Genomic DNA, 19,413 nt, shown 5'->3' on the forward strand with positions numbered 1-19,413 from the left:
GGGGTTCACTCGAGCATATCGATATACCCGTCCCTTTTCTTTGTTGATAAACATTGAGGTCAACTCATCTATACCTCTTACAGTTTCGTGCCATTATTTGTCCTGATGTTTTCTCTTCTGATGTGATTGTGTGACATAAATTTAATCTAATTCATCTTTAAATTGGCCAATTTTTGCAACTGATGACTCGACTCTACGTAATATCTCTACAGGAAAAATGTGATGTCATCTGCAATTTCAAAATCAGTTATTACCCTCGGCCCATTTTCCCCACATTTTCTCTTTACTCGGTGGAACTAAGCTCTTCTTCCCATCCTTCAATGACCAATGGCCATTCGAAGGGCAAAATTAAACACAGCCACAAACCATGCAAACATATTGTGCTAGGGTTATCTCTTTGTACAATGTTGTAGCATACCATTGAACGATTCTGTCTCTCCATCTGGTGATAATACCTTAGTATCATCTGCTCCATACATTTTGACAATAGCATCAGTGATCAGACTAGGAATTCCATATGCATCTTGCCTCTATGGTGTCAAAGGCTTTCATGAAATCAACAAATGTGATGACAGCAGGGAAGTTGTTAGTCTTTACTGCGTCCTTCGCATTGCAAGGATTTGTCCGACAATTGTTCTTCCTACCTTTCCTAGTCCATTGTGGTTGGTTCTCAGTTAAGTTCGGTCATGAAAAGGGATTAAAGAAAGACTGGTCTTGCCGAACTAGTATGTGTGCTTTAGAAGGTATTCTTCAATGCTAAAATTTTTAATAACCTGAGATAATGCAATGGGAGTAACGTGGACACTCTTCGTTCAAAGCTTTTATGTCATCACTGGTCATGGGCGTTTCGAATGTTTTAAAATGGTTCAGGAGGCCAGTATTCATGGTATTGCTGCATCACAGGACATTGTCTGGCAATGTGGGATAGCATGGCTAATGTATTGGTTAACGTGTAGGCTAGTGGTCAAAGACAACTTACCAGGGATGCCCTCTGATGGTTACTAACACGATATGTTTTGTATGTACCAAAACGTTAGAAATAATTCTAGGAGACTTGTCAATTTGAAGTACCGTGTGCTGGATTTTGTTCGTTTTGGCGTCGTAACTGATATATAAAAGACTCGTAAACTTATACAAAAACGACCTGGATAAAATATACGCCTTTGATAAATACGATATCAATGGATTGGAATGTATGGTAATCATTTGATATTCTTGTCTGTCAGTTTCAAGTACTTGCTTGAAATCTAGGTTCTGTTCCATCTAACATGTCTAACGATAAGCTCGTTCCGCGTCATCATCATTACATTACGCCAATGGTTGGAATTAGAATAATCATGATAACGTAGCTGCTTCAATATTTCAGACTACCATCCATCTATATGTCTATCCATACGTTTTCTATGATCCGTTTGTTGCGGGGATTGGGAGTTTACAGATGCCCCAGTTTCACTTTATTGACATGAACTAGCTGTAAGAAAGAAGTTTACGAGTTGTGGCTCATATATCATTCTATTTTATCATCAGAGTTCTGTTGTTTTAGTCTGCGTGTCGAACCTACCATCACGTCTGTGTGTATGTCACGTATATTAAACGCTATTGCTCATAATATTATCATGATTATAGTACAGACTCGCTGGCATCAAAGAGTAATAGCTGCTTCACAAGATAATACATACATTGCTCTTCTTCATCTATAGGTTCTTCTTTATCTATATACCTCCTCCTGCCTTTGAGGGAACGATGGGCAGTAGTACGAGCCGCAACTCATGATCGCAAGGTGTTGTGTTGCGATGGTTATTTGTGGAATGTCTAGGGTGTGCGCTCTTGAAGCAGCAAAGTCCCTGAATTGTTGTTTAATGGTTTGTGGAATGATGTGGGGCCGTAGTGGTCAGCGACAACCTGTAAAGTGTGCTGAGGCTTGTGGATCAACGTCTAGGCGTTGTGCCTGTGCGTAGCGCACTATAAATCACTGCGCTTTTTTGTGGCTGTTCTGTTACTATCTTGTTGTTCGCTTACTTTATACGCTACACGTTTCACCTCAGCTCAAACTCTGATTGCCTCTCTCCACCCAGATTGTATGGGGAGCGGTAATGATAGGAAAGTTAACATACTCGCTGTAAAACTGTGTAACGTAAATTGAGGAAGAATCTATGCCCAGCGATTAATTCGCAAAAGAGATGACCATAGGCATGAACCCTAACACTTATACCTATATACCTCTCATGGGTCAGTTTCTAGGATAATTTATCAGTGGTGATGACTTTTTTAAGAGACTGTTTACTTGTATCTGAAAACAAAAGCACATTCCCAAATTGGTGGAAATTTGTAGGACTGGAAACACCAATAAGGCAGCTAATGTTCGTGTTTTTTGTTTCATATACATAAAGGTTTGTACACACCCAACAGTAAATTGTGCTTATTTGCTTGGTTGCATCTTCGCCTCGTTGGAGAAATATACTTATTAAATGTGAGAGAATATATGAGTTTCATTTTAAGATATCAGCAATCCTGGTATTTGCATTAGATGAAACGGTGTGAGGAGTGAGTTATGGATTTCATATTGATAAGATGTGGACTGTGGTGATATGTGACGCGCACCTTCCGATATTTTTATTGATTGTAATTAGAATTCTAATTATCAAAGGTCATGTTCATCCATGTTGTTATAGCAGTGAGTGTAAGTGAAAGAGTCTATACTTACCGATCGGAATCTTAAAGATACGGTTGTTTGACAAAAGTGTTTCGGGTAGGCTTTATCATTAATTTTGTTTAACAACTTGGCCAATTTGCGTCAAACACTCGATATGAAGTAACTCATTAGAATTGTACCATAGACTGTAGACATAAATGATCTTTACATTCTATGATACTTAACTGCACATGCATAATACCATGCGTAACAAATTTACTGAATTATTAAATTTTCATATTAAATAGTTAATAACCATGATACATGTAACACTCGACGCACGACATTGATGAAAACTTATCACTTCATTTGTAGAGCGAAACGAAATACTGAGAATGAACTTTCGCATGTAAAAGGTAAAGGAAGTGTATCTTTACTTATACGGTAAAGAAGGGCATTCCAGCGATAAACGCATTTATGACATCTATAGTGAAGGCCTCGACCCTGCTTTGACACTATCATCAGTGATCATACGTTTATTATCAACGATGGAGGTCTTGTTCACTGCTTTCTTTAAACTGTTATTGTGTTGTACTAATTTTAATTTTTATCAAACTGTGACTAATACTTTTGATAATTAACAGAGTTTGGATAATAAGCCAGTGATAATGAAGGCGATTATATTGTTTTCTATTAATTGAAGTTGTTTGATTTGATATTCACCATTCATGTAAATTAGTTCACTAATGTGTACGATTCATTATGTTAGAAAAATAGTATAATTGACTGTGGTTGGACGACTAAAGTCAAGTCGCCAATAGTTGGAGTAAATTTAGTTCGTCCTGAAAAACAGAAGTCGCACAATCCTTCTAAGGTTGAGCTCTCATTGCATGTATTTACCATCGATTAATGAACATTATCAATATGCACTGTTGATTGAACCTTGTACATTTAGCATGATGCACTGCATTCCAATAATCCGTGTGAATGTTTGTAGTTTCAGGAACAGATTTCACAAACACTAAGACAGAGTCCCAAGTTGAATTGAATCCATCGTATACCTTATATAGGCACATTTCCACCAAATCATTGGTTCTTAGTAACATTTGTACCCACAGCTACTTGAAATTATCGCCCTTTAACCTGGGCAAAGAGACACGGCAAATGTCTCATAAGTGATGGATGAACCAATTGGGTAGTTGCATGTGAACTTTAATACTCGCCAGTCGCCACGATTCTTTCTGTAGGGGTTTGTGTGGTGCAGTGCTGGGACAGACTAGGTGTAGTGTGCTCTTGTAATATGGCTTGTGTGAAAGGTCACCAAAACCACTATGCTAGAACTGAAAGAAGGCTTGGGGTCTTCATGGTCTTAGTGCCAAATTGGATGGTGGGTACAACTTACTAGGGCTAAGGGTTCAAACTCTTGGACAGTCAACTCATAGCCCACAATAAGCCCAGTCACTCAAACAACTAAGGTCAAAGACGTGGTGTGATGCAGTAACCTGCTTGATTGGAGTAAAGCAGCCAAATCCAGATGGCATAATACACTAGTCAAATTCGCTGCACAACTTACAAGTACTTACTAGTTGGTCCCGGTCAAGGTCACTAATAAGTACCTAATTGGTTTTGTCTACCATTTCGGTGACATTTGCAGTGTCTTAGTGCCCAGGAAGAAGGGCAGCAAGTGGTCGCGGGTACAATATTTTATAATAGGTTTTCGAGAAGTTTGTGAAATCGAGTTGCTGGGTTAATTCTTTCCTTGCGTTCAGGTTCATACTCAGTATAGTTAACTACTAGTAGTAGAATACATATGAGTTATGCAGTTAACGAAGTTCTCTTCTTGCCAGAAATTTACATAGATAACAAAGTTTGAACTTCAAGTGTTAAAGCGTGATAGAATTGCTTAACGTACGGTTGGCTTCTTGTCAACCTTACCAAGGCTTTATATTCCGTTTTCTTCTGAAGAAGTGGAGAAATTTCTCAAAGCTGATAAAATACTCACCTGATGGACTCTTTCGAGGTGTTATGCTACACCTCGTTCACTCATGTCACTTAACATTGATTGATGCTCTGTTGAGCCTCAATAGAGCATCATTACCAAGCTATGGTAAGCATAAAGCGTATACATGCAAATGCTGTTCGCCGTAGAAGTGACGTAATAATCAGATTAACTACCATAGCAATAGATGAATACAATTTTGAATATATCGCCCTGCACTAGAACGTTCGCACGGTACCTATGCATTGAACCATAGATGTCAAAGAACAGGGATTATCCTGGATCGTAATTGTATAGAATATTCATATCATGATGATCACTCACACCTGTAAGATTAGTATCTTTGAAAAGTATATTGTATTCAATCTATGATTGCAGACAGACACAGTGATGAGTGCAACCTGCTTGTAGTGCAGGGCGATATATTCAAAAATTGTATTCATCTATTGATATGGTAGTTAATCCGATTATCACGTGACTTTCTACGGCGAATTGTTCTTAACACTTCGTAGATTCCAAACATTCGCATGCTATTTCGTATTTTAGTTTGATAAACATTGACTTATTTAATTATTGTTGTTTTTCGTACAGATCCGGGTACTTCGCTCCTCCAACTCTGATGATGTGGATGCTTCGTTTGAATACGACATGGCAGCTCTTCTCAACGATCTGCAGGAATCTGCAGAGCGTGAAAGAGATCTTCAAAATCAGCTACATCTCCTCGACGAAGAAGCCGCTGTCATTAGAAAGAACATTGATAGTATCGAGCAAGATAAAGAGGCTTTAGAATTTGAATTGGAAAGATTCAAGATGCGATTTGGTACTTTGGATGAACCAAAACGACCCGAGAATGGTAAAGGTGTGAGTTCGGAGAAAGAGGCCGAGCTACGTCTGCAATTGATGATGAGTGAGCAGGAGGCTACTGTCATGAGGAGACGGATTGTAGAGCTGGAAGGAAGACTAGAAGAGCTGCAAGGTCCAGAGCCTATGGATACCTCGGTTGAAGAAGACAGGAAAGGTAAAGAAAATGGTCAGAGTAGATCAATTTGTCAGTATTAAAACCATGGTTTAGAATAAATCGACATAAGACGTTTTGTAACAAATGTTTCACATTCCAGTTATCTTTTTTACCTTTCTTACTAGTTCTCTTTCACAAATTATAATTGAGAAATCTGGGAGAGAAATACATACATGACTTGGAAAGTCTCAAATATAGTTGTGTTAATACATTTCTCTTCTATATTTTTATCTGCTTGATTTGATTGAAAAGAAGGTTAATATTTTATTGCATAACTGCAATTTAAAAAAAAGGATTTTATACATTAAAAAATCATTGGTAATCATGGTATGAAGTGATTGTAAACACGTGGATTACATGCGCAATATTACTTGGAGTTATTTTTAGTATCATTTGTTTTTTCAATTGTGAGAGTCTTTTTTGATATTTCCGTGTGCAGTGTAAGCTGCTTGCCATAATTAATCGAAAGAAAATATGCCGCTTTCCACGATTCATTAAAATTCAAATTCTTCGCATTGGACTCCATGTTTGCATCATTGTATGAATTCTGTCTGCATTGTTTAACATTTAGAGAGTGTAGACATGTTTGTCGATTGTGAATTGTTAGTGTTCCAAGGTTTTGCATGCCGACAATGCATTTCCCCGGAGAAATATGTGATGCGATCAAGCAAAATCAGTTGCAACTCGGAAATATTACATTTTCTGTTCCTTACAGGATAGTAAAAAGCATTTACAAATCTGGACTTTGGCGAAAACACCATTGACTTCAAACAACCAGTTCCAAAGATATGAGCAATTAAAGAGTTTTCAAAACAACGTGAAACAAAAGGAAATATTTCCTTTGTTTGGCTATATCTCAAAATCAATATTTCCGACTCACGACTGATTTTGCTTGATCGCATCACATATGCTACTGTAATAGTTGTTCCAGACATCTTGATCTAAGATATCACATAATGTTTAAATTTGGCAAAATGTTCTACCATATAGTGAGTCATTTAATACGCCTTAAGAAAATGGAATTACGCTATTTGGCACTTAGACAGTCCACTCGAGGTTTCGAAATGGCGAAATCATCAGACGATGACATTATGTGTCTTACTGGAGAGATGCTTAGGAAATGTCATTGAAAATGAGAATGCATATTATGATGAATTTTAGTTACGGTTTTTATATTTAGTAGCGTACAAGTATGCAAATAACATCTTTACAAGTTCTAGAAGTGTTTGGACAGTGATAGATTTTCATCTTGTTGAGGAGGAGCAATTTATTTTGACATTTACTGTGTTCCATTGTCGATGAAAGATGAGTTGTAAATGTCAATGATTTCTATTATTATTATTATTATTATTATTATTATTATTATTATTATTATTATTATTATTATTATTATTATTATTATTATTGTTATTGTTATTATTATTATAATTGTTATTATTATTATTATTATTATTGTTTTATTCGGGCTAATTTAAACACAATTCGCAATAGACTAACATTTGTTTATTCTTGAGAAGTAAAAATATAATGCCTACAGGGTTCCTAGAATTATGAATATGGACGCGTGCAAAGGTTATATATGCACGCACGTAGGCAGACAGTGCTAGGAATGTTAACTAAGAGTTTCCACGAATCATTAAAATTCATATTCTCAGCAATGGAGTCTTTAAGAATCCTGTTTAGCATCTCGTGTCAGTAGAAATTTGGTCTATTAGAATTGTACGTGTTTCAAAGTTCCAATGCAGTTTGTCGTCATGTCCCAGGAGGAAATAAGGTACTTAACACCTTACGGGCTCGTCAATATAGCTTATCAATAAATTCAATCTGGTACTTAAATAACAAACGAAACAGAAAACTTGAAACGACTCATTGAACAAGAATTCTCAAAATGACTGTACTGGTGGACATTTTCTTATACGAAGAATATCTTAATAATTATTATAATAAGTTATAGTATTTCTACGAGTACGCCGTAGGATATCATATTACCTCTGCAGCCGGTCCCTGTGTGAGTGGTCGAGCTTTCGTCACATGTGTCTCTTTCTTTCCTGATGAAGTCAGAGAAACATCTGACGAAAGCTCTACCACTCACACAGAGAGCGGCTGCACCGGTAATGTGATAACCGACAATGTACTCGTAGAAATACTATAATGATTTCCCGTCGAAAAATTTACTTATATGTGTAATGTGTATTATACATTTCTCATGCGTTCTCTATTTTTCTTTTTATGCTGCAGTTTTACCACAAAGACAAAGTCCAGTCGGAGAGGAATCCACCGAATTACGTAAGCAAATGCAGGACATAGAGGCTGAAACAGGTGCACTAAAACGCCAACTAGAACAGGTACTAAGTGAAAATGAAGCACTACGTGTAAAAGTAGAAACTTTCGAAGAACTCAATACTATTTATCCTGTAGACACCAAAGAAGTAAGTGAACCACAGAAGAAGCTTACACAAGCAGAAGCTGTTATATCATCTCTTAAAAAACGCATTGTAGATGTTGAATACTCACATAGATGTCTACAATTAGAGACAGATACATTACGAAAATTAACAGATATTAGTAAAGAAGGAGGAGGGAAAGGAAAAGGAAAGAGTACTGAGAATAAACTGAAAGCGCAGGTTAATGTACTAAAAGGAGAAGCTGATTTTATGAGAAGAAAAATTGTGGAATTAGAAGTGCAAAATGAAAAGATGCAGGAAAATGTGAAAGAGCAACCGAAAGGTGGAAAGGATGCCCAACATGGAAAGGGTGACTCGTCACCGGATCCGGAGAGTGACCGATTGGCTACGCTACAAGAAAAGATTGGAGGACTTGAGGAAGAACTAGGTTCGTAAACCAAACATTCACAAACTATTATGCTATAATCATTCTTCTTCTTCTTTCAACTCATCTGGTGCCTTAATCTTTTGCTGTACATCCTGGTCATCCTTTTCCTGGTCATTTTTATTGCTCTATGACTCTTCGTCATCCGCTGTTATGTTCTTAGTAGTATGTCATGTATCCCATCCGTAATGCGGCCCATACACGTTCAATTTGATTGATCAATATCAAATACCCTAGATACAAGAGTAGATACAAAGTCTACCATTGTGCACTACACACAGAACATTATTAGTGCACAATGGTAAAGTTTGTATCCACTCCTGCTTCTAGGGTCCCCAATATTGAGCAATATAAATAAACGTGTATGGGGCACATAAGGTGACAAGTTAACCACTGTTCTACAGGCGGACGGACCTGCCAAATAATGTCGGTCAGTCGGGATTTTTTCTGGAAGAGGCAAAATGGATTGAGCCATAAAATCATCGAAAGCTTGAAAAATCTGGCAAAAAAAATCTGTTTTTGCAAATATATTTTGAAAATATTTTGCACAATTTTATTTGTGGTTAAAATCAATCCACGTCGGCAAAAAAAAGAAAAAAAAGAAAAAAAAAGTTGTTTTTAATTTCAAACAGCTAAAAAATCCCCCAAACGCAAAAAAAATGGGTCGTTCGGGCCCGTAGAACATGTAGAACGGGTTGTTTTCCGTCGCCTAAACATCATTAGTGCTTGCTGCTGAACTCCTATTACTCTATAGTCATTGTTACTTTTGAATTATCATTTTCATCTTGCCTTGTTCGCTTTATTATTTCCCATAGCGCTGCAGCTTTCCTCTAAAAGCGGGATTTATAAAGATGTTCTTGAGATTTGCTGTTTTAAGAAAATAAGAACAAAGTGCGTGTGTGCGTGGACATTTTGTATTTTATTTATATATTTATATTAACTTATTATAGACGTCTCATAATGAGAGTAGATTCTGTTGCAACGCCTGGCTAACACGGTAATATCAAACAACATGCTGAGAATAAATAATATAAAAACTCTGCTGCCGCGGCTTTATTCTGGAATGTGCCCGCAATATTGTAGGAATAAAATTGACGTTCAACTTCAGTCGTTATCAATGATTTGCTAATTAAAGACTCTTCGCTATTTTCTTTTGAGGTGATTTTGATATTTCGAATGTAGAATCAATTATGATTTTGTTTGTACACCTTTAATGAAGATAATGTTTTTCCAATCGTGTAGTTGCAAAGAAACATTCAATCCCTTCTCACAGATTCTAAAAGGTATATCATAAATAATAAAATAGTAGCGTGGCTTTCTGGGTTTCATAGTGTCCCCAAAATGCTAAAATATTTCGAGAAATCTGTGTAATGAAAAAGAAGTGCGTTTTCATATTTATATGCTGATAAGCCAGACAGATTCTAAATAATGTGTGTAATTTTCAACCATACCCTGTGCAAAGTATTAATCTTGTATTGATTTTAAGTCATTCTGTTAAGGTTAGCAACTATTTTAAACTGTTGCGATTTGGTAGTTCACAGCATCTTGCGAATGGTAGTGAGCTTTGGCAAACATTGCATTTATCATTTCACAGCGAGTGTGTAGAAGAATTAAAATATCACATATATACTTTTGTAGGGCCTGTGGTTCTTGAGTTATGTTGTAAAGAGGGCTGAAACAACAACACCTTTGTAAAACGTACATAACTCATTAACAACAATTAATCAAGCAAGTTTTCAAAGTATATGATTTGTAGAATGAACTTTTGCAAAACATCAAGATGTTATTTTTCAATAATAATATTGATTTAGATAATGAAAATCGATTTTTTTTCTGGCTGCTTCGACCAACAATACCTGTCTACCCTTAAGTCATTCTGTTAAGTGATCAATTTATTTTATAAAACAAACATGAAGTCTATTCTGTTATGTTTGAAATATGAAAATTTTGTGTAAAATCATGCATTGGGCTATTCCAGTTGATTTCCATACACAATTGAAGATGCCTTAATCGTCCACACAGGGAGTGTGACATTTAAACGGAGATACATTGATTTGCTCATCCGGACGATCGTAAAAATCATCAAAATTCAGATTTCTACCTTTGTCATTGTTATAGCCTGCTAGTGGATCAGCAGAAAGCTGTGTATTTAAGACAAACTAAGGCATTTGCATGAATCTGTAATTTATATACTGACAGTATATTAATTAGCGACATATAATTATTTGAAATGGGGTTGCAACTTCGTCAATACTGCCGTTTTCTTCGTTTTTTGCCAAATTTTTCATTTCAAAAATACCAAATGACAATTTGAAAGACTTATCCTTCACTTTTAAGCAATTTATAAAAAAACATTTTTTTTACAACTTTCGCTGGGACCACTGAATGGGACTTTAAAATGGATAAAATGGAGATACATGAATGGGTGGCTTCATTCCCTGGATATTAAGGTCTGTCTTACATGTGTGGATGTATGGATTTAAAATGGAATAGCACATTTTCTCAACTTTCCAAGCTTACCACCTCACCCTATATATATCCAATATTTTATGCACACAAAAACAATGTAAGAAAAGTCATCAACCGTATCACTCCTTTATGTCCGGTATAGATAAAAAATTTTGCGTGATATAATTCGTAAATCTCAGCAAATTTGATCAGGAATATCAGACTTTAAGTCATATCAAGTATCATATATATTTGGAGTTGCGTTACGTGTGTGATCTCATGCTGATTAATCAAATAAGAGTGCCAGTTTGATCATATCTTAGCTGTATCATAATACCATTATTATACCTCCTAAAGATTTGACATTCATTATTAGTGGGGGAATTTGTGTAGAGTGACTTGCAATGAAATAAACTCTTTGAAAAAAATTATGATTTTGTTGTCTTATTAGTTACTGTTTCCAAAGGACAGATTCTCTTTAAGTATTCCAATGCATGCAACTGCTATTAGTATAAGAATAGACAAGCTTCTTTTGCATCTTTATGTCAGTAATTGAGCTTATCGTTTCAATTAATAGTCTTTTATCTTTTGGTTGCTTGGTTCATTAAACTAGTAAAATCTATTTTAAAGTAAACAAACATACAACACCAGTAGGCGCAAAGGAATCAATTACATTTTCAAACGCCCTCTTGTGGCGCGAGTTAATTAGCTCGAAAGGCTATAAGGCCACCCGTCCTGCTCAAATTTTCTTCAGATTACCCAGCATGCAACAGCTGACGTCACTTTCGATATACATAATTTTGTTATGTGTTTCATTGTATGTCATTCACCGAGATGGGATAAGAAGAAGGAGATAAAAATTAACTGCGGCGTTTGTAGATAAACTCAAAGCCATGTAAACCACACCAAGAGGCGCTAGGGCAAAGTTTGGTATGCATCAGATATGCAACAGCAGCAAAAGAGTCACATTTCCAGAGACAACACTCTGCGGGAGTTAGCGCGTCTTGTAATGAACATCCCACCGCTATATCTAATCCAGATCAAAAGATGGGCAAGCAATTAACACATGAACCTGTGACCCCTTACTTAAACCGGATTATGTTAGCACAGATAGTGAAGAATGAAGTGAAGTCATGAGTTGTCTCTCTTTCCATACCCCGAGGCGACACTCAGCTGAAGATGAAAGATGATCATTGCTCGCTGGAGTTACAAAATGTGTAACCAAAAGTCAATAGCAGTTCAAATGAGCAATATATAAACCCGAATGCAATAGACGGCAGTAAGGCATCAAATGCTGTATCATTTGCTTTTCGGACAAAATCCTATGTCATGAATGACTCACAGAAAGACAATTATGTCATATTTTGTTTTGCTTTCTATTTTAACCCAAAACATAAAAAGTTTTGTAGTTGTAAACTACAAGTTCAACGAATGTTAACAACTACACAGTTAGGAATGGATCTAGGGATGGGATAGTACATTAGAACATGATGACGTGATGAAATGCATGTTACGCATGACTTGCCGCAATCACGCACGACTTGCCGCTATCACGCTTGGAAATGTGCATTCTGAATGTACGCGCAATGCTATAGGAACAGTTTTAATAACGTTCGACGTTTTCAGCCTACATATCTGATTGCAAAACGAAACAGTAAGATTGCATTTTTGAGCCTTTTCACTCGCTATATCCATATTTGTGATCAGCTTAGCATTTATCAAGTTCTATCAGTTCATATTTGCGTCACACGTGTTCATATGGTGCCAAAAAAGGAAAAAGGAAACACAGTTGATGTCGGACATTGTAATAAGAGACAGCATATCCTTCAGTGAATTTAACGAAATTAGGTCAGATTGGCTCATACTTTCTAAAATTGTCATTCAAAGTCTCCTTTTTGTCTAATTCGTGACGTGAGTTTATTAAATATGAAGATCTACGCGCAGTGTACCGAAATACCCGATCAGTCTTAAAGAAATAAGTACCCGGTGTTAAAATATTCTGATTCAAATGTTGCAAAAGGTGAAGTAAGGCATCCAGACTCAAATTAAGTATACGTTTACAAAACTATTCATGTGCGTTTGTTCGGACGTATTTTAAGCTATTAGGTTAAATAGATAGGTGATATGTATTTAGATTAAAATTGGTTGGCAGTCAGGATGAGGGTTGTGATAACACTCTGAAAATATATATTGGCACTCATAAAAATGCGGACAATATTCGACCTAAATAATGGTCTTGAAAAATCGGTTTATAAAATGGGAAGATGTATCCTTTCTACATTATTTTCTGGTCAATTCCTGTTGAAGATGTTTGCCCATTTGTACAATTTTAATCAAAATCGTGCTCTATATTGATCATTAAAAGCTTTATAAAGTTCAAACTTTCACATTGGTCACGTCCCTTTTTCGGCTCAAAACACATTTGTGAAATATAATTGCATAATGCAAAATTCTTGTGACTCTCAAGATATTTCTAAATATTCAGCCACCCGACATTAAAAGAGACATTGTCTTTAAATTGTTAATATGTTTAATATTCCCGTGTGAAAGTAGGAAATGGTTTTTTTTATATTTCTAACAAATTTCTAACACCTATTTGCAACTCTATTGACTTTGTGTCTATTATGGATTTCCGTCAGGACTTCCAACCTTGCTAAACATGTATGCCTAATTCTAGAAACTTGACGCGAACTTGTCCAGTCGTGTAGTAGCAGTTATAAACAAGTTATAGAGTAATTCGATTCGCAATAGTCGCATTGCTCGCGTTCTTACGAGTACCGTTTACCTGGACATTACTGGCAGAGTGTATTAATTTTAATTCGAAATGGACGAACCGTGTCCTTTGACTGAGGTCCACTTAAATCGAATCACCCATTTTCTTGTTTTCTCTGTCTTCCATTTCTTCGTTATCTTGTTTGCCATTATCTTCTTCTGTGTCATTATCTTCCACTTGTCATTATCTTCTTCTTTTTTGTCATCTTCTCTCAAAATAACATATTTCACATTTCGTTGTATGCTTATTTCTTCAGAAAAGAAAGGTCCCGAATGCTCGACATTATGGTCTTATATGAAAATGATATTAATGTTATCTACATGATCCGGCGTTTTGTGAAAAGAATGCTATATATAAGTACCTGGTGACACATGATGCCTGCAAGGTTAATACTACTTTACCTTACATTCGTATCATAATTGTTATGTGCGCCATGGGGTTTTGATATGATAATAAGGTTTTTTAGTACCATGATGACAGGAAAATTGCTTATTGTGGTACAATTTTTTTAACATTTCGTTCAAACAAATCTGTTTGAGTGTTCTATCACCTTTATCATTCTTAATATACAACAAGTTCTAATAATAATGGTAAGATGAATTTTAAATCACATTTAGACAATACAATGTTTAACACTTATTATATAGCGTACCAATTCTGCTGAAAAATAATATAGTGGTCCTTTTACAGCTTATATCTTGCGAATGATTATGATTTGAGCTTTGTAAAATCTTCGCAGGACACAGAGATAAGAGTTTATTTTTACAATCAAGACGTAATATAAACTTTTCAAGATGGTTGTCTCGATCATGTCAACGTTCAAGTAAAAAAGGATCAGTATTAAATTTATAAGATCGCAATGCCAAGATATCTTTCTGAGATCTCACGCAGACGCAAACCTAAAGAAGTATAATCGTTGAGGTGAAAACTGAGCTTACCAATTTAGATGGTCAAACCTGGGAGGCAATGTTGAAATGAAAATCTATAGCATAACTTAGGCTATCGATATTCATCTCCTTCACGCGGGTGACAAGTACGGCGACATGTCCATAATACAAACTGTCAGCGACCATTTCTCAACTGATGTATTAAACGAGTAAAACCCTGTCAGAGAGGTGTATTTTAGTCGTCATAATGCAGAGAAGAATCCTGGTTCATTTTTACATGCTTTTGAATAGGAATTTAGGGTTAGGTTTAGGGTTAGGGTTTAAATAACCAGAAACAAATTGAAACAAGCTCGAATCTTCCGAGTGTAAGATACCGATATCAACCTCTTACACACTATTGCAATTTCCCTCCAATACATTTACATTTAGAAGAACCGCGGTTCGTCCCTGCAAAATGGTTGTATTATATAGTTCTGTCTGCTACTGCCAATACCTTCATGTAGGCTATTTGGTGAAAATTATGTCGAAACTTTCATAGTATAGTTGAAAGCATAGTACTACTATTATGACGTTGAGGTAATCTATACATTTATACATCCTCTATCGCTTGTTTCCCCTTCCTTGGCATGGACTAAGTAAAATCCATGTCCGTTTTATACTTATCTATGCCTATTTTAGTTAGAGTTGACAAGAACAGTATAGGTCTGTAGGCTGAGGAGAGTTAAAAGACGCTCAATAAAAGTAGAATAACCCTCATATTTGCCTGACCACTGTGGCATATTAATATGCGCTAACAGATGAAATAATTAAATAATATGTAGCAGTATAACATAGCAAGCGAATACAGTGCTTTTTATAACCTCAGTCATGTCTTTGAAACGAAACCTTTATACTTCATTGGTGTAATTGTAATCAATAAGCCTAATTAATTTATAATTTGCATTTGGCTAATTTGAAGTACAATATTGTACAACGCAACATCTATACATTTATTCGAATTGGAAGAATCAAGTCCAATGATGAAGATTATGGAGAATGCTGTTAGAGATAATACGCAACTATCGTGTAATTGTTTGCCAAAACGTAACAAACTGGAATAGATTAAACTGAACCGTTTACTTGCGCAAGCCAAATGCACATTATCCGTCTTTGTCTCTTCCCAATAATGTTGTAAAGCGTAGATTACCTACTATGATAAGTGCAACAATAGCATTTATATATAATACATTTCTCAATGTACGTTTTGTCGACTTCAATAATGTTTCATAAACGTAAATGAATCCTGAGGGACTCTATATCAATGTAGTCCAAGCATTAATATCACTATTACCTGTTCTTAGCTATCCCATTTCCTATCACCTCTGTCAGGATAACCGATCCCATAATCTTTTAAACCATCATTATTATTGCATTATGATATGACTATGTTAAATTCTCCCTCACTTATTATGCCTATAACAGGAGACCTACTACTCATAGTAAGAAGTAAAGAAGTGACACAAGAACAGCAGGAAAAAGAGCTGATCCAGGCTCGACAAGATAATGTCAGAATCAGGGAGGAGACCCAAGGCCGTGAAAGTCTCTACCAAGACCAGTTAGCTTCTCTACATAGCAACCGGGAAGTTCTAGAACACCAGTTGAAGATTGTGGAAGAAAGAGCACAGAAATTGGAGGAAGATCTGAAACAGGCTTCCCCATCTACCGGACAACCACCTAAATCAATTACAATGGGAGACGTACCAACTGTTACCAGTACTCAAGTAGATGATGTGTTTGCAGCTAAACCGGGAGACGTCAATTATGAGGTAAGTGCAGGGGGAAAGGGTTGCATGTTTCAAGTCTATTCAATCGGCACATTATTGAGAAATGAATAATTGTAAAAATCACGTTGAAGAGTAGTTCGTACCTAGAAAGTACTTCCACAGAGGAAGTTCTAACACAATATTTTGTTATTACAAAAAACGTTGCCTGTATAATATAAGGCAAAATGCCAACACATTACAAGGAGGATGGCAAGAGGGTGTTTGCTTCCGTCAAGATTGACACCATCAATCTTATACTTTTTCCAAAAATATGTACTATTTCGAAATGCATTACCTCTATTTAACGTGTCTGCAGATTATGAGGTTTGCTTCCTATATAATTTTGCATCGACGTGATTATGAGAGAGTCAATTTCAACCCAGGTGCAAACATTTGTAGAACTTGATAAATACTACTGATTTTCAGTTTGCATTGTTAATAGCTTTTCACTCGTTAAGTGTTGATTGTTAAGTAATCTGAACATATACATATTTTACATAATCTGCTAACAGCATCAACTTTCACTTATTACAAGTTCTGTGTAATATTGTAGGAAATATGAAGTAGGTTAACATAAATCAAATACGTTTGAATCTTTTGCAATAAGTAATATTAAATATGTATGAAATTCATAATAGCACAATATGTTGGTTTTCTTTTTTATACTGACTTAAAATGTCATTTGTAATAACAAATTTTACCGTTTACACTTCTCATGGTGCTATATATGTTACACAAAAACACAATGTTTTGGAAAAGTTTGAATATTATATTCGTTAAAAACACTGTGTCATTAAATCAATAGCTGTTTAATCGTGACACTACCTATTTATGTCAACACTTTCCTTTTTATATTTTTACAATTAATCTATGGCACGCCACACCGGACAAAAAACGGCGAGACTTAAAAATGACGTCCAGTTTAAAAATGACGCCGAGAATGAAAAAATGACGTCGAGAATGAAATGATAACGTCGAGTTTTAAAATACGACGTTGAGTTCAAAACGATGACGTTGAGATTGTAAAACCAACGCCGAGTTTGTAACGCCGAGTTTCTTCGCGTCCAGATTTTTTCGCGTCCAGATTTTTTCGCGTCGAGAAGCGCCCTCTATAGTTTTTGATTGGCCATGTTGACATGGTCCAAATAGCTAGTCATTTTCAATATCTGTAATGGCGGAAATAAAAGAATATGGTGAGTGTGGCAAATCTTATGAGTGAGATTCAGAGGACAGACATTGATTCCGAGGTTAATTCCGTGGAACAACTAGGAAGAATATGGTAGAAGAGCATTTGTGTAATTAAGTTACGACCTTTCTAGTTACACTTGCCATAGTCAGTTCAATGGAATGACTCTTATGTCGTGTGAAATTTAAATAACCAGCATAACATGATATACAAGGTGTACCAGAAATACCCTGGTGAATGAATTTGGACATAAGTCAAGAAATAGGCATCGGAAAAATGTAAAAAGCGGCGTTTAGCTCATTGTATTGTGCATCATATTATTATAATATTATTATGTACGCAAATTATATTTGATTCGGTTGACTGTTTGTGAAGAAATGAGCGATTAGGGCCTACTATAATCATGATATAATGCCCGCATCAATGCAATTTCCGGGGGGAAGTGACGCGTATGTAGGGCCATTAAGACTCCCCCTTTCAGCACCGCAGTCACCCAAAGACCCCATGCTCTGTCACACAAATACTCCTTATTTTTTCCTTTTGATCTGTCACCCAAAGACCCTTATACATGTATATCAATTTGAACAGCAACGAGTCATCTATCACTGATTTTGTTACTTATTTTGAAATAACAAAGCCATTTGAAGCCATTTAGAACTAGAAATTCAATTTTCGAGGGTCTCGTCCGAAGACCTTATTTTGAAAAAGGTCATTCTTACCCAATGCCCCGACTAATTTAGATCCAAACGGTCCGTCTGTCACCCAATGACCCCATATTTTGTACATTTTGATCTCACCAAATGCCAATATGTATGTTCTCACCCAATGACCCCATATTTTTTATATTTTGGTCTCACCAAATGCCCCTTACTGTGAAAGTGTCAGCCCTACACCTATATACATTTCATATTGAAGTGCCCCCCCCCCCACCGCTTTTTCATAGTGCTCACCCCTTCCTTATAAAGATTGTGTATCTCATTAAAGTTAGTCCTCTCATAATCCAACGGTGTTATGTTAATCCTGCTTTAAGCAGTCGCGGTGGAAGCATTAACATTTAGGGGGGCTAGTAGGGGACGAGCATTCCGGTTTCGCTGATGGGACTTTTTGTGCGCACGAAAATATTTCAATTTTGGACTATTTTAGCCCTAGATGAACGTGCGTTTTGCTATTTGATGGGTCATCGCGCACGAAGCGCGTACAATTGTGTAATTTTACCCATTTGGGCCCAAAAAAGGTGCTAAAAAGGAAGATGCACATGGGAATTATTACTTTGTTTCTTCTATTATGATTTTTAGGGGGACTGACGTGTTCAATGTGTTCTAGCCAATTTACAGTGTATAGTTGATACTGTGCAATGTTTTGTTTAAAACTTTTGCATTCATTATTCAGGACAATATTTAAAGTAACATTTTGTCCGGGAAAACTTTGATTATTTAAAGAACGAAAAGGATTTTACTAAAATATAAAGCCCATTGGCATGTACTTTGTTTGAATTTTTGATATTGGCAACCTTAATGATAATATAATAAGTTTATATTCATTATGAGCGATAATGAGAATGATGCCATCACTGCTCTTGCTAATTTCATTCATTCTGCTTAAAAACGTTCTTTAAACATGTTAAGTAATGATAGTTAATTTCTCATGTTCATAATAATATGTTGTATTCTCTATGTTCGATCCTGTATTTTCATTTAATGTCTAGTTTGACTTATACCTGCTTTGTTTGGGTGATTGTCTATAAAATGCTGATTCTGATTCTGAATGAACTTTCTTTCAAACTTGAAATGAAGTGATTAATTCATGCGTTATGTAATCGCTAATTTATTCGCAATCATT

The 19,413-nt window shown here is 35.9% G+C and overlaps 1 protein-coding gene across 1 annotated transcript in view; it reads left to right on the forward strand.

The window, feature by feature from the left end:
- The window catches only part of LOC140150276 (uncharacterized), a 154,797-nt gene that overhangs the window by 61,410 nt on the left and 73,974 nt on the right, over positions 1-19,413 (forward strand). The window contains 3 exon segments of the mRNA XM_072172281.1: positions 5,223-5,649; positions 7,888-8,481; positions 16,048-16,391. Of these exon segments, the coding sequence (XP_072028382.1) occupies positions 5,223-5,649; positions 7,888-8,481; positions 16,048-16,391 (1,365 nt within the window).

Source organism: Amphiura filiformis, chromosome 4, assembly GCF_039555335.1.
Source record: "Amphiura filiformis chromosome 4, Afil_fr2py, whole genome shotgun sequence".
NCBI lineage: Eukaryota > Metazoa > Echinodermata > Ophiuroidea > Amphilepidida > Amphiuridae > Amphiura > Amphiura filiformis.